At 37.9% G+C, this 15,648-nt stretch overlaps 3 protein-coding genes across 8 annotated transcripts in view; 1 reads left to right on the forward strand and 2 right to left on the reverse strand.

The window, feature by feature from the left end:
- LOC126929186 (eukaryotic initiation factor 4A-I-like) overlaps positions 1-15,648 on the reverse strand; it is a 515,423-nt gene that overhangs the window by 318,979 nt on the left and 180,796 nt on the right. The window lies entirely within an intron of this gene.
- KIF16B (kinesin family member 16B) overlaps positions 1-15,648 on the reverse strand; it is a 315,708-nt gene that overhangs the window by 231,770 nt on the left and 68,290 nt on the right. For all 6 annotated transcript variants that reach the window (XM_050745331.1, XM_050745330.1, XM_050745327.1 and 3 more), the window contains 4 exons: positions 15,425-15,556; positions 14,072-14,247; positions 7,460-7,525; positions 4,133-4,192 (listed from right to left, as the gene is read on the reverse strand). In XM_050745331.1, the coding sequence (XP_050601288.1) occupies positions 4,133-4,192; positions 7,460-7,525; positions 14,072-14,247; positions 15,425-15,556 (434 nt within the window). The remainder of the gene's footprint in view (positions 1-4,132; positions 4,193-7,459; positions 7,526-14,071; positions 14,248-15,424; positions 15,557-15,648) is intronic.
- Positions 1-15,648, forward strand: part of DSTN (destrin, actin depolymerizing factor) — a 1,228,633-nt gene that overhangs the window by 120,293 nt on the left and 1,092,692 nt on the right. The gene's annotated exons all lie outside the window — the stretch shown is intronic.

The following is a 15,648-nucleotide window of genomic DNA, read 5'->3' on the forward strand; positions in this document are numbered from 1 at the left end:
GCCTTTCATTGTTAAAATTAATTAAGGGGATTAAAATGAGGTTATTAGGATGGGCCCTAATCCAATCTGACTGGTGTCCTTATAAGAAGAGGAGCTTAGGCCAGGCATGGTGGCTCACGCCTGCAACACTTTGGAGGCTGAGGCGGTTGGATTACCTGAGATCAGGAGTTCGAGAACAGCCTGGTCAACATGGTGAAACTTCATCTCTACTAAAAAGACAAATAATAGCCAGGCATGGTGGTGGACACCTGTAATCCCAGCTACTTAGGAGGCTGAGGTATGAGAATCGCTTGAACCTGGGAGGCAGAGGTTGCAGTGAGCCGAGTTCACGCCATTGCACTCCAGCCTGGGCAACAAAAGCCCAACTCCATCTCAAAAATAAAAGTTTAAAAAAAACACACAAAAAAGAAGAGAAGCCTAGGATACACACAGGGAGACCAAGTTGCAGGCACATAAGAAAAGGCCATATGGAGATACAATGACAAGAGAGGACCATCTGCAAGCCAAGGAGGGTAAGGAGGGGGGCCTCAGGAGAAGCCAAATGTGCCAGCACCTTGATCTTGGACTTCCAGCCTTCAGAACCGTGAGCAAATAAAAGCCTGTTGTTTAAGCCATCCAGTCTGTGGTATTTTGTTTTGGCAGCCCTAGCAGATTAATACAAAGGGTTTTATTTTTGTTTCTTGATACTAACCTAATCCCGTACGTTCTCACCGCATGCCTGCTCTATGAGAAGCAGAGTGCTAGGAGCTGGCTCGTGGAATGATAATGAGACAGTCCTTGGCCAGATCCTGCTCCTGTTTCTCTGTGTGTAAGAGTTGGCAGAAAGAGGAAGAAACCAATACCACCTAACTCAGAGGATGAAGAATCCTGTGGCAGAAGCAAAACCAAATACTGCAGAAGCACAAAGGAAAAGAAAATTCATAGTAACTGGGAAGTAGGGGAGAAGAGGAGTGATCGGGGGGAGGGGGGCTTCGAGGTGGATTTTGCTAGAGGCACAGAAAGGGGACACATCCTGAATGATGGAGTAACACAGGCAAAGACCACAAGACACCAGGAAACCCAAAGCCCTGGTGCGCACACTGACCAGCAGCAGGCCCTCTGGCAGGGCAGGGACTCCAGGGGTGGTAGGCACAGAAAGAACTGTGCTAGGACAGATGACACCAACAAGGAGATTAGTGCCTGTAGGGGCCAGACAAAGTCTGGACTTTAGAAAATGAAAAGTAATAAAAATGAGGATGGTAGACTAAGGGGCAAGAGAGTGGAGACATAGAGTACAGTACAGAGGATAAGAGAACTCTCTCTCATTACCTAATTGTCTAAGACCTGCCTTATTAAAATAAACACATGTTCTACTGTCAACTACTTTCAAAATAACTCAGAACTTTACGATGTCTTCCTCTGTTAACTTGGATATAAGGAAGAGGTTGCCATCCGCTGTGATTTCCAAGCTGGGAAGTAGGGTGCGTGGCAGTTATAGATGAGTGCCATGGCCCAGTGAGTCAGAAAGAGAACTGAAGACTAAGATCCAAGTTCTGAGTTCTGCAGATCAAAGCCCAAGGCTCCAGCCACGATGACCATGTTGCCACCAGCTCTGCTGCAGTCAGTGCCTGCTGTCAGAGCTCACACCCACCCAGCAGTCTTTCGCTCCCTCTCCACCTTCATTCAACAGGACCATGGATTCCACTCACCCAGGGCAAGGGAAGCCACCGACTAGGTGTAGAAAGAAGGGAACAAAGTCACTCCTTGCTTTTGAGTATCCAAGAGCTTAGGATCTGGTGATTTCCAGGGAAATTTAAGGAACTTTCAAAAGTAATTCTGACCTCAGTGGACCTTCGCCCTACCTACTGACTTCAGCCTCCTGCCCCCGCATGAGAGGAGGTTTCTACAGTCACTCCTCATGATGTATGCCAAAAAACCAAACTCACGGCTCATAACTCAAACAGGGACTATGAGCACACAGCTCAGGAAACGGCCACTGAGTTGGGGCGGGTTTTATGCAGCATTACTGGAACAATGACTGACTGATATAAAACTCTAACAGCAGAAATACGGGAAAGGATCACACAAACCACACAGATACAAACCCATCAACTAACAATCAATTTCTAAAGAATGTCTTCATAAAAAACATTTGAGTAGCTCTCCTCTTCACCTTAGTCTTCAGGCACTGTCTTCCAATAAGAGTTTAAGGCAGCCCTTAAAATATCAAACATGAGCAGAAAATGACTACAGGTTTAAAGCACAAATACCAGCAGAAAAGTCTAAAACATGGGTTTATAAGGCCGAGAAAGGGAAAAACATTGAAATAGCGTTCTCCTTTCTCATAACGTTTAACACCTAGCAAGCATCACATTTTTTCCCTTCTCCTATGAAAAGTGATAAAAAAGAAAATAATTAGACTTATTTTAAAGGATTGGAATTGGAGGAGGATTTAACTTCGGGACCCAAAATCACCTTCTGAGAAAGAGCATAAGAAAAAGTTCAGGCTGTCATAGCTCTCTGCGTGGATACCCTTTCCAGAAAGCTTATAAAAGCCGTAGTACATTGACATGGAGGGACGCTGCAGCAGCAGCAGAGAAGGCGGAGCGTCCGTCTTTTCATCTCCTGCAGCACTGCCTCCTGTGCTAATGTGCACTATGTATACTAATGACTTTTCAATAGCCAACAGTTTGATTTCTTTTTGTTCCTTAAGTAGAGCAGATTTTAGTCCTCCCTCTTTGACAAATTTCTGGAGCAACGTTACACAGTGCCATGAAAAGTCAAATGACTTGGGCTTCAGGGGCTGAGGCACCAACACCTCTTACAGGGAATGCAACTTAAACAACAACAAAGTCACATATTTGGTGAACTTACTCCACATCTGACTATTCTGAAATGTGAATGAAGTCTTTGCTCAGTTTCCTGCACAAAAATCTCTCAACAAAGGAAACATTGCAGAAGTACATCAAAATAATATATTATCACTGTAATCAGGAGGAGATTTTGAAAAGTCTGAATGCAGAGACCCTCACTTGTTGCAGTACAGAAGCTGGAAAGGCCATCTCTAGGACCATCACAACCTACCACCATCTAAACTTAAGCACAATCTCTGATGTCGTGAGATACAATCTTTCTGACACCTGAGCAAGCCAAGTTGCCTAAATGGTGCAAGGAGAACATTACATAATGCTGAGCCTGCACTCTGAAACAGTTGTCAGATGCAGAACTCACCTGCAAATCCAAGGCTGGATTTACCCGGTGTAACAGTAACTAAGTGTGCCATTCTCACATGAAGGTGAGCCACGTTAGGACTTTGCCAAGACATTTGGCCAAGACTCATCTATCTGGTCTCATCAATATCAGATGGAGATTTTTGTTCTTTGGGAAAGTTTTACCTCAACAGACGTCAAAAACAAATCTCACATTCAATAGCTTCTGAATTCTTTTTTCTTGTGCACAAAGTCGGCCAGATACCACCAAAGCACAAAACTCGAATTTGTGTCTCAAACCTGGTATGGCTGACTCCCAATAGATGACAGAGGTTTTCTACCAACTCGGCAAAAAATGAGAACAAAAAGAAACTTGTATTTTGAAGCATTATGATAAATGGAGGCTACTGCTGACATATTTTCACAGTGAGTCTTGCCAGAAACACAGGCCATCCCAGTCTAGTCCTTGAGACATACAGAAAAATACTTTGATAGGAAATTACTAGCTTTGAAATTTCTGAAATCTAGCCATGCTTTGCAAGCATATTCTATAATATTGCCACGGGAATTTTTTTTTCATTTAATATGTTGCTTTGATATTGGCTTTAACAAAAGCAGAAAAGCAAAGTGGATATATTTGAATATTAAATAGAGTTCTAATATGTGCTGAGTCAAAAATGGAAAAACCCCAACAAGTAAAGGCAAACATCTTAAATATCAATATAACCTGTACATATTAAAACACACAGCTATAATGTCTAATAGCCTTCTTTCTCACTTCTTCAAAATCAAACCAGAACTCCCATCCCATGAAAGTCACTAATTGGCTCCAGTGATCTTACCTTAACAAAGTATATAACTGCCATGTTTGGAGATTTAAAAAAAAAAAAGTTTTACCAGTTTAATCCACCATAGTAAGACTAAAGACTTTTTTTAGTCCTTACTTTCAAAATATTTTGGGTTTCATTCCACTTATTTGTCCATTCCTTGGTCAATTCTTGAACCTGAAAAGAAAAATAAATACATGACTGGTTCATTAAAAAGTTTATAATTTTCTTCTAGCTTCCAAATTCCAATATCTCGTGGAAAGATGTACTATAATTTTTTAAATGAGATAGCGACTTTTAAATAGCGACTTTTATCCCTGAAAGAACCATCACCAAAGATAAATCAAACAAGCTGATTTCATCCTAAAACCTACATTATGGCAAAGGAAAGAAGAGACAGAAATTTGTCAATTTGCCTAGAATTTCACAACAGCCTTTTCAATGGTGTACTCAATAAAAGCAGCTTCCTTAGATTATTAACCAAAATTCCAAGTTTAAGGATGACAGCATCCCCATAAAGTTGTTAATATTTCATGATTATACTTTAGATCCTAAAAAATAGTGATTTATTTTTTTTTCTAATTAGATGTGATTAAATCACCTTGGATGCTGTAGTTTTCCTTTAGGAGATAATCTGCTTTTGTAGCTAATTAATAGGGCTTATAAATCTCATTCTATCTTTTTTGTTGTTGTTTTAAAAAGGTGGTTCTTTAATTGACTCTTAGTAAAAGCAAAAATCTTTTGATAAAAATCACTTCTTTCCAGTCGGCTCTAACTTAGGGAAGAAAACATGCTCAACTGTTGAACACAGCACAGCTGGAAACTGCTTCTCAAAGTTAATGGAAATGTTTTGTTAGTTTCCTAAAACTTTTTAAATGATCCTAGTGATTAATTCATTAGGAAACAACAAGTGATACTTGAGAGGCAGGAAAAATATGAATGAAAAATGTGTTCTGTGGGAAGGAAGAGACCAAGGTCTATAAGAGAGTAGCTTCAGAAAGCCTTTTCCTTTCAGCACCTTTATCATTCCTGCCACCTCCTCATTCCCAGCAGCAGACACCCTCCCATTAAAGCTACCTGGTCTCCCCAGTAAGTTTCCCTACTTAATCAGGCCAAAACGAATGCACAGAATACATCTGCTTGTACTCTCACCGCTAAGATAAAGTGATTTTCTATATGCCATTAAGTATAGTAACTGGAAAGGATATTCAAGTCAGCAAACTTAATGAAAGAAAACATCAGTTATTGACAAGTATCTGCAGTGATGGTTTATCCAAGAGGGAAACCAAAATATATCTCATTCACCTATAGTCAATCATTCAGGGGTCCTCAATTTATCTCAAATAAGACTGTGGGAATTCTAAGTTAACTTAAAAAAAAATAATGTTGCTTCTTTTACTAGTTATTAGTGCCAAAATCTATCACCTTCTTGATGAAAAACAAAGGAAATAGGACTGGAAGAGCCTCTCGAACTCTGTGCTTTGCTTGTTTTGTTGTTGTTGTTGTTGTTGTCTTTGGGGTTTTTTTTGGAGATGAGGTCTCACACTGTCGCCTGGGTTGGAGTGAAGTGGCGTAATCACGGCTCACCACAGCCTCTACCTCCCAGGGTTAGAGTGATCCTTCCACTTCAGACTCCTGAGTAGCTGGGACTACAGGTGCACACCACCATGCCCAACTAATTTTTGTATTTTTTGTAAAGAGGAGGTCTCATCATGTCGCCCAGGCTGGTCTTGAGCTCTTGGGCTCAGGGAATCTTCCTGCCTCAACCTCCCAAGGTGCTGAGATTACAGGCGTGAGCCACTGCACCTGGCCTGCTTGTTTTCACTGGTTTGGTAAGACTGTCCTGATTTATCTTAAACCAGTTCTACACTCCAGTCCTTCATTTCATTACTTGAGTGATACCAACACTACAGACTCCTGATAGTAATAAAAGTCATGTGGCTCTCCTGGCTTTTTGTTTTGAAAAAGCTTTCAGAGAAGGAATATTCTTATTCTTTCTCTCCCTATGGAAGGGGAAAAGACTGGTGTATTGAATTTACTAATTTATACTCATCGGTTAACAGACTGCCACTGGCAATTTATGTGAGAACACAAAGCACCCAACAGTAAATGATTCTGCATTTCACCAACAGATAGGTTTCTCATTGAAGAAATGTGAGCAAATCAATCCTGTTTGAATTCAAACAATTTTAGCTTAGAAAAAGTAAGTATGCCTTGGATTTATTTTACTGTTGTATTTAAATGAAATAATATCCATTTAAAACATTAATTAAAAAATGCAAACATATGCTACCACTTCTAACAGTGGGATCAGGTGATGAGATTTATAACCAAGCAAATTGCAAACAATTAAAATGGGTCAGCAAAAAACTAGACGATAATTTAGAAAATGTTAGGAACAAGATAGGCAGTCATTTCTGTCACAGCATGTATAATACATCCAAATTAATATGTTTATTGGTTTTCATTAACTTATTTGGTATTCACGAAAACTATTGTTAAGAAACAATTTAAGACTATATCCAGATATAGTTTAAATCATAGCACTCAAAATTAGAATTTGAAGCATTAATACATAAAATTTCATTTAAAAATAGGGATTACAAAATTAATGTTTTACTAATGCTATTATCAGGATATTAATCAGCATAATTATCCTAAACATGTCAACAAGTTCCTAACTACACTCCAATTTTTATCTTCCATATTGTGTATTCTTGAAAAAGCTTTTACCAACAGAATCCAATTTTCTTTTTCAATCTGTTTTAGCCATTCAGCACCATGAAGAAAATCGACTCCAAAAATTGTTCTAATGTCTGTTTCTCTTTTCAGAGAAGTTTAAAAAAAAACAAAAAAAAGCATAGAACCAGGTCAGTCATAAAACTGGCTTTTCAAAGGCATGGGCACACACACTGGCTTTAGCCCATAACAGCTCCAGATCTCTTCTCTCTTTGGTTACTCACTGCCAGTCTCTCCCATCTCAAACCTCATCTAGCTTCACAGAAACTAAGCACCTAACTAGAGTAATCAGAGATTCCTCATGCCCCACTCTTCCCATTGGAAACAACAAAAAGCTAAAGGATGGTCATTGTTGAGCCCAAGGGGAAGACTACTGTTTCATAAATGTTTAACACAGACTCCCACAAACAGGGACTCCAGTCAACTCTGATGACCCAAGCAGCCTCACTGCTTTGAAGGATCTGCATGTCCATTTAACTAAACATCATGTGCCAGACAAATCCCATTTATTAAACCGCAGAGAATGGGCTGCAATACATACAATGTCAGCTATTGTGCTTCTTTAAAAATGATCACCAACGAGGGAGGGAGGCTAAGTGCAATAAAGAAAAAGAAGGCATCTCAAACGGCAAGTCCTAAAAAAGCATGCACTTAAAATTATAGTAAAAGTTATGATTTAAAAATATAAGTCAAAGTATCACTTACTCTTGCTTCATTCTGCTGAAGTTTTTCCTCCATACTTAAAGCTGTGGGGGAGTCTAAAAGGGCAATCTACAATATAAACCAAAAAGAAATCAGCAATTAATAAACAGCAATAATCTAGGTTTTTCCCTGAATATAGAAAATTATCCAAAATTTCACAGAAACTATTAAGAGTAAAAAGTAACGTCCTACACCCTGCCAAAAAGTGTTGAATATCACCAAGTCTTTACTCCATGGGATACATCTCTCATAATATTCAAAACCATGACATCCCAGTAAACCTACATTTGCAATACAAATCAGCAAAGCGAAAGATGTAACATACTGACATTTTACCAAAATCAAACACAATCTAAATCCCTAGATCTTAAGGATTTGCCTTTTTTAATATGTACAGAGTACAACATTCAAAAGGGACGATGCCTAGGTCTTGCTCAACCACAGGCTTCTGAGATTTGTCCTTGCTGATATATGAAAATGAGATGCATTTATTTTCACTGCTGATGGTATACCCCATATGGCATGGCTACACGACAATCTCTGTATCCACTTCCTTATCCCTGTCGAAGAAGTGTAAAGATTGATATGAGAATGATAAATACCAAAATCAGTTTAAAACCGAGCAGGATAAGCAGACAGAGACATGAGAGGGAAACGGAATCAGGCTGGGGCTTAAACTGCACTCGTAACATGTAAGTCCCCTGACCTTAGTGGCAGGGACACTGTGCTTCCTATTCTGCCTCCTTTTCTCATGGTCTAAGATATCCCTTGGAAGAAAAAAGAAAGAGAGTATCCCTCCTACCCTATCTGCAGGCAATCACTTTTTCCCAATTTGGTTGTGTAAACTTACAGTTACTCTAGTCATATGCAAGCATGTTTTTGTTGTGTTTTTAAATATAAGTGGCAATTCTGGATATTGCCTTTTTAACTCACCAATATATCTTAGAGAAAATTCAGTAAAAATAAAAAACTGCTTCACTCTTTTTAACAATTCCAATTTCGTTATACAATATTCCATTGTATAGATTTTTATGATTCATGTTAGTGCTCTCCCATTAACATAAATGTGGTTTTCTTAATCTTTCAGGAGAACTATCCTTATGGCCACTGCCTACAGTATGTATGAATAAACAGAATAGAATCTATCAATAGAATAAATTCCTAGAAGAAGAATTTGTGAGTCATCTATATGGGTAGTTTTTATTTTTTACAATTGCCAAGTTGTCCTCCCCAGAGACTGTAGCATTTTTTTTAATGACTATTTACTTTTCAATTTCTCATAAAACAAAAATACCCACAAGGCGGTCTTCTTCGGCACCATTAAATGTTCAAACTATGAAGACTACCATGGGCCACACCTGGCATGTGTGTACTGAATGAAAGCAGAGCTGGCCAGAAGGGAGCACAGGCGTTCATCTTGGTGGGCAAGGTCCTCGTGACAGTCTATGCAGTAGTCCTCAGAGATGTCCCAGAGCTATTGTCTTTGGCCTTCCTGAGTAACCATTCACATGTGAGGGGTCGAGATTCACATGGGCATCGGCGGGACCCACCCTGGTTAGAAGCCCATGCCCACAGAACCCAGCATCTCTTTCAACAATACCACAGGCACATCCTCCAGGGGCCCCACAAGGGACACACCCTGTTACAAGAGTCACTGCCCTCCAGGAAACCCAGAGCTGTGGCTTCTCAGCTGATATTAACAGTATATATGTAATTCATCCTAATCCAGATGTAATTCACCAGGTAGGCATCATTTTCGTCATTAGGGATGTTGCCTAATTAGACAGGTGTCACCCCACTTTTATCTAGTTTGCATAGAATGAAGCCAGAAAGTTAACCCAAGGTCAAATCCATCCTCAGTGAAGAAAAGGGAGCTTTGTTAGCACGTTACTACAATGCATCATTGCATCTAACGTGTTGTCTTGCACACAGATGGTACTTAATAAATATTTTTCACTGAAGACATGAAAGCGGCAGATGTTAGTATTACTGCATTGTTTATATATGGTTGACAATTTTCAAAACAATTAGAAAGTCCTTTATAACGTGGGTAATTTTACAGAATCCATTGTTGAGACTTTTATTGATAATCAAAGCTGAAACATTTCTGCCACATCATCAAGTCAGTAGATAATCAGTGACTGAACAGAAGTACAAAGACTCATGACCAGCACCCCTTAAGAAACATTATTTTTAAGCACATGTAAAGAACCACCTTCCTAAAGCCTTTTAAAAGAAATCATTGGTAAAAGTACCATTTTCAATTAAATTATTATTTACAAGGTGTATCTTTAGAAGAAAAATGTTTCTAATCAAATAATACTCAGATTAAGTTCGTATGCTGTTATATCAAAAGTAACACTACCTCAAACACACTATTACACAAGTGGAGTAATAGCATTTCTACCAACAACGTATACAGGCAGCCCTTGCCTCACACCCTCGTCAATACACTGTATAGTCAATTTTGTTCTTTGCCCAACAGGTGAAAAGGACATCCTGCTTTTAAAGAACTTTGAGGTATCATTTACACACAGCCAAATACATAAATCTAAGGTCCACTGGTTGATGTACCCATGAACATGTATATATATACTCATTTCACTATTCTTAAAATCTGTATTTATTGTATTTCAATGACGTTGAACATACTTTCATATGTACAGAAAATATTTGAAACTCTTTATTTCTATGGATTGTGTTCACATCCTTTGCTCCCTTTCCTGCTGTGTTGTGATGTTGCCTTATGTTTTCATAGAACTCCTTTTCCTAACAAAGAAGGTAGTCTTCTGTTGCATGAACAGCAATCTTTTCCCTGGTCTGTATTGATTAGAGCAAATTTTCATTATGTTATGTAAATATGCTATGTTCTTACTTTTGTCTATGTGAGCTTTCACAGAATGAGAAGGAAGAGTTAAAGTTTTCTGCGACAAATGTGCGTGGCTCTGTCTCCTGCTATTTCCAACAGTTGTGCTGTTTCTTTCACTTATGGAAGTTGGCATCATGTCTGATTTAGTTGTGAGCTCACCCTTTGCCATGATAAAGTGCTCTTTTTTAAGCTCACACAATGCTGTTTCTGCACCACTTTCTTTCCTCTTGAATTCACTGGTAGCCCTTTGTCCATTCTTACAAACACCATATAATTTTTACTTTGTGACGGTATCTGAGATGTGTCTTCTTTAAAGTTTACACATAATGATACTTTTATTATTTAAAATTTATCTCTAACCTCAGCTACAAAAGTGAGTAATTCATTCTACTTTCATCTTCCCTTTCCCATCATCCTCTTTACTTCCCACCTTTGGTTGTGTTTTTCATTTCTATACTGTTTGATTTACTTGTTGTCTCCAGATACACTCAAGAGAGATGAGGGAGTCAAGAGACATTTTCTCTCTGCCAAATTAAATGTAGAAATATCTGAAAATATGTTTAAATATAATAAAAGAGAACACTTAAAAAAAAAAGATATTCAAATACTCAACTTTATCAATAGCCTGAGAAGTACAAAGTAAAATTATTCTACGATTCTGGTATATATCCATTAGGATGGTTACAATGAAAACTGGACAATACCAAGTGTTGCAATACTAAGAACTGAACCAGCACTTTTATACACTGATGGTGGTCTATTAACTGGCACATCTACTTTTAGAAAATTGCTTGGCAATATCTACTAAAACTGAACATATATACTTCTTCTGACTCACCAATGCCATTTGTAGACATAAATCTAACAGAAATGTATCTATATGTTCACTAAAAACACCTAGAGGAAAGTCTACAAAGCACTAACAGCCCGAAATAGGAAACCCCCCAAATGCCCATCTAAAGTACAATGGACAAATGAGCTGGAATATATTTGCATGATGGAAGACAACTTAGCAGAGAGAATAAATGGATCCACTACTACAAGCAACAACATGGGTGACTCTCACAAACATAATGTTGACTGAAAGAAGTGAGATCAAAAGAGTGAATATTTTTCATGATTTCATTTATATAGAGAACAAACACAGGCAAAAATAAAAACTAACAAAGCCTGTAGAGGTCAGGAGCGTGGCTACCCTTGAGAGAAAGGGGAGTAGTTCCTGAAAAGAAGGATTAAGGGGGGCTTCAAGGATACTGGTACTGTACTCTGTCTCTTAAGGTAGAAGCAGGTTAGATGGGTGAATTTAGCTTATGAAAACTCAGTGAACTACACACATATAACGTGCAATTTTTGGGAATAATACTTCAATAAAGGATATATGTAGATATATATATCTACATATCTAGATCTACATAGTAGAAGAATCAAACACATGTCAAAACCTTTTGCTTTACTAAAATGGTGCTTTAAAAACTCTGATGCACACGACTTTTTGCAATGGCAAAGACAGAAAATTATTAAAAGCAGAAGTTGATTTTTATTTAGCTGTGCTTAAAAAAATAAGCCTAGAAATAGAACTCAGATTTGAATAACATTCTCAATGAACCACAGCAGTACCTGGGATACAATAGTCTAGTAATAGAGCAATACTCCCAGAAAAATGTATACAGAGATGTTTAATGGACATTTAAGAACACCTGCTGTTTTTATTAAGCTTCATAAATTTAATTAATTTAGGATAAGCCTATATTGTCTCAAAACAATTTATAGCTTCATAGCATGATAAATTATTTTAAATTGGATTCACATTTTTCTTGTAATATATTGTATATTAAAAATTTTATTTGCAATGTGTTCTGAAATAGACTTAACTGCCTTTTATATCCTCACCCCCAAAATTACAGCAACAAAAATACTCCCTTAAATACAGCAGTGGTAATAGGTCATAAAAGGAAAAGGAAAAAAGACTACAAAATATAATATGACATACCAGTATCTCTGAAGGCATTTTTTACAGAGAAAATGTAAAGTTTTAATAAATTAAAGGTTTTTGATCTATATAAGGTTTCTTCCAATGATTTCCTCAGTTTAGTTTAAAAAACTTAATATTTTTTCCCTTCATTCTTTTAACCTAACAAAAGGTTAAGCACAAGAAACTGCACCTAGAATTTTCCAAATACTTTCCTTCACATATAGTAATTTGAGTGATCCAATCAAATCATCATTAAATTCTTACTTTATATAAACAATGTTTTAAAAACATTGAAAAAGATTCCAGGCCGGACATGGTGGCTCACACCTGTAATCCCAGCACTTTGGGAGGCCAAGGTGGGCAGATCACTTGAGGTCGGGAGTTTCAGACCAGACTGGCCCACATGGTGAAACCCCGTCTCTACCAAAAATACAAAAAAATTAGCCAGGCATGGTGGCAGGCACCTCCCAGTTACTCGGGAGGCTGAGGCATGAGAATTACTTGAACCTGGGAGGTGGAGGTTGCAGTGAGCCGTGATTGCATCACTGTACTCTAGCCCGGGCAACAGAGTGAGACTCCAACTCGACAGGTAAAGAAAAGAAAAAGATTCTAATAACAAGGTGTATAAACAAAAATGACTATTGTGGTTCATGTTATAAGGGCCTCATCACATGGAGCTGGACTCTTCATTCTGACAACTTCTTTCACACAAGGGAGGCTCCAAACTATAGAGTAAAATGCATATGGAGATATTTTTAAGCACAATGAACAATTCCTATTCAACTGCTGTCCACCATCTTGTGGGAAAGAACTGCCAGGTACATTTCAGGACACAGGAAATTCAGTGAGGTTTTCATCCCATCAGTATTTTCAAAACATTTATGGGATGCCAAGAGCTTCAAGTGCCACATAATCCCATGTGGAAAGCACTGCTCCAAGAGCGACCAATTTGCACTCAAGAAAAGCATTTCTTTTCACGATATACTTAAGACATCCATTCACGAGTTAAGGAAGCAGGACAACTCCAGTCTAACGTCAACATTTCAACATTTAAAAAAGTTATCCATCATTTTCTTTCAAGGGTTGCCTTTCTTCACGGCAATAGCTAAGCCTACCAGAACTTTACTTCCACCATTCATCACAGAATGTAACTCTGTACATACACCGTGCAGACTATCAGGACGCTTACTGAGAAAATCACAAGACAAGGAATCTTTACTAGAATCCCAACAGATCCTAAAATCAGACTATTTCAACAATCAAGCGAGGGCCCAGGGACAGCCTTTCAGCCAGGTCACAGGTGTAATACACGTGTCGCTGCTAGGCCACCAGAACCACCTCTCTAATAGGTGATATGACACAGGCATTCAGAAAGGTGTTCAAACAAGTCTTTTACTCTGTTAAAACACATTTTAAAGTCATAAAATGCATGGGTGAAATTTTAAATACTACTCTAAGCATATCAATTTATTTCCACTTCAAGAGATTATGCCATTAATCCTATTGCATACTACATTTCCATCCATAATTGACAACTATTAGATAGTTAATCATTTCATATTTAGTGGATAAAATCTTACACACTGGGCCCATAATGAATGCAAAGGCCAACAAGAGGTTGATGTAAACGAGGGACTGGCTAACTCATTCAAAGCTTTACTTAGCACTTATTTACTCAAATCAATAGCATGAGTGAGAAAATTGTCTCATTAAGATCTAGAAATAGATGCCATTACTCAAAGAAAATTATCCATAAATCTCAGAAAAACCCAACCTGATTCCCTTGAGCAAGCAGCGTTTTCAGTCTGGCTATTTCAGCTCGCAGCTCACGGATAAGTTTGACGTTGGCATCCTCATTAATGGTAGGCTTGTTGATGATGTTTTTGGCTCTATTTGCATAGCGAAGAGTACTTAGGGTTTCTCCATAATTGACATCAGCAGGTGAAATGGCTGTGAAGAATGTATTCAAAAAATAATTTACCCAGCACTCCATATTTCATTTAGCACAAAGTTGGTTTGTAATTTAAAAGTCAGATTAACCCCAGGTCATTGGACAGACTAAATATTCATTGCCACAGTAATGAATATGAAAAATTATCTAACATTTCTAGGAAAGAGTGTTCACAATACAAAATAAAGTATCATTTTGCTCTTCTCAAATCTAGAATCAACCACCTAACCAAGTCTAAAATGAGATATGAGACATTCCCCTATAGTTAGGTATTTTCCCTGCTGAAAATGTAAGAAGGTGGTTTAAAGACTATTTGTCATCTCAACATTAAGTAGGAATTCAAATACTTTTAAAAGTTCTGGCAAAGTCTACCATCTGGAAAAAAAAAAAAAAAAACAGAATATGATGTTTTGAAAAGGGTCACAAATCAATCCATTCTCTTCTTAAAGCTTGGTTAATCTTACCCACCTCCACCACCACCACTCAACTTTAAGGCTGAGGTGACAATACAAATGCATGTGGGTGTACAATCCAGGGTAAATCCTGTGGCTCCACAGTTAGCAAATGGCATGAGGCATGGGAAGGGCATGAAGAGAGGGGAAGGGAAGAGGAAAGAGAGGAAGAGGGAAGGGAAAGTAGAGTCAGAAAGGAAACAAGTCCTGACTTCTCCCAAGCAATTATCTCCCCTTTCTACATTTGTTCTCTATTCTGCTTCTTTCAGCTATTGGCTGAAATATAGACATAAAGCATATTACTGTTATCACTACTTGTTTTATGCATTGGGCTTTTTTTCCCCTCCCAATTCTTACTTTGAAATTCCACATTTACTGCCTTAAATAAAAAAACAAAGTTGGGTTATTTTTACTTTCTGTTCCTATGATTTTTCTCCTATGAGTTAAGTTTCTACCTTATACTTTAAGCAAAGAAAAGCTGAAAAGTCTTCCTGCATGTTATCACAGCTTCCAAAATATGGCAAGGTGATATAACAGCTAATGATGATACTATAGACTGAGTCATAGCAGGATCACAGAAGGTGATTTTCTTCAAGATAGAAAAACCATTACTTTTTTAAGATGTAAAAGGTGCTATTTCCTAATAAGACACTTTAAAGTTAAATATTTACAGTTAATTCACAGAAAATATTGTATGCTCAAAAAAGTAACTTAAAACGCTTACTGGCAATCATGATAGTTTTAGAGTTTCCTCCAAGGCTATCTTTTAACAACCAAGTCAACACAGAATCCCTGTAAGGCACAAAAACTGGCTTCTTCTTTGCAAGAGTGTTTGTGGCATCCTGAGATAAATCGGCTATGAAAAGGAAGAAAAAAAGGGGAAAAAGGACAATTAGTGAAATTTTTTTTCCTCTACTTTTGCTTCATAAAACCTTGAAGATATTACCT

The sequence above is a fragment of the Macaca thibetana genome, chromosome 10, assembly GCF_024542745.1.
Source record: "Macaca thibetana thibetana isolate TM-01 chromosome 10, ASM2454274v1, whole genome shotgun sequence".
In the NCBI taxonomy this organism is placed as follows: domain Eukaryota; kingdom Metazoa; phylum Chordata; class Mammalia; order Primates; family Cercopithecidae; genus Macaca; species Macaca thibetana.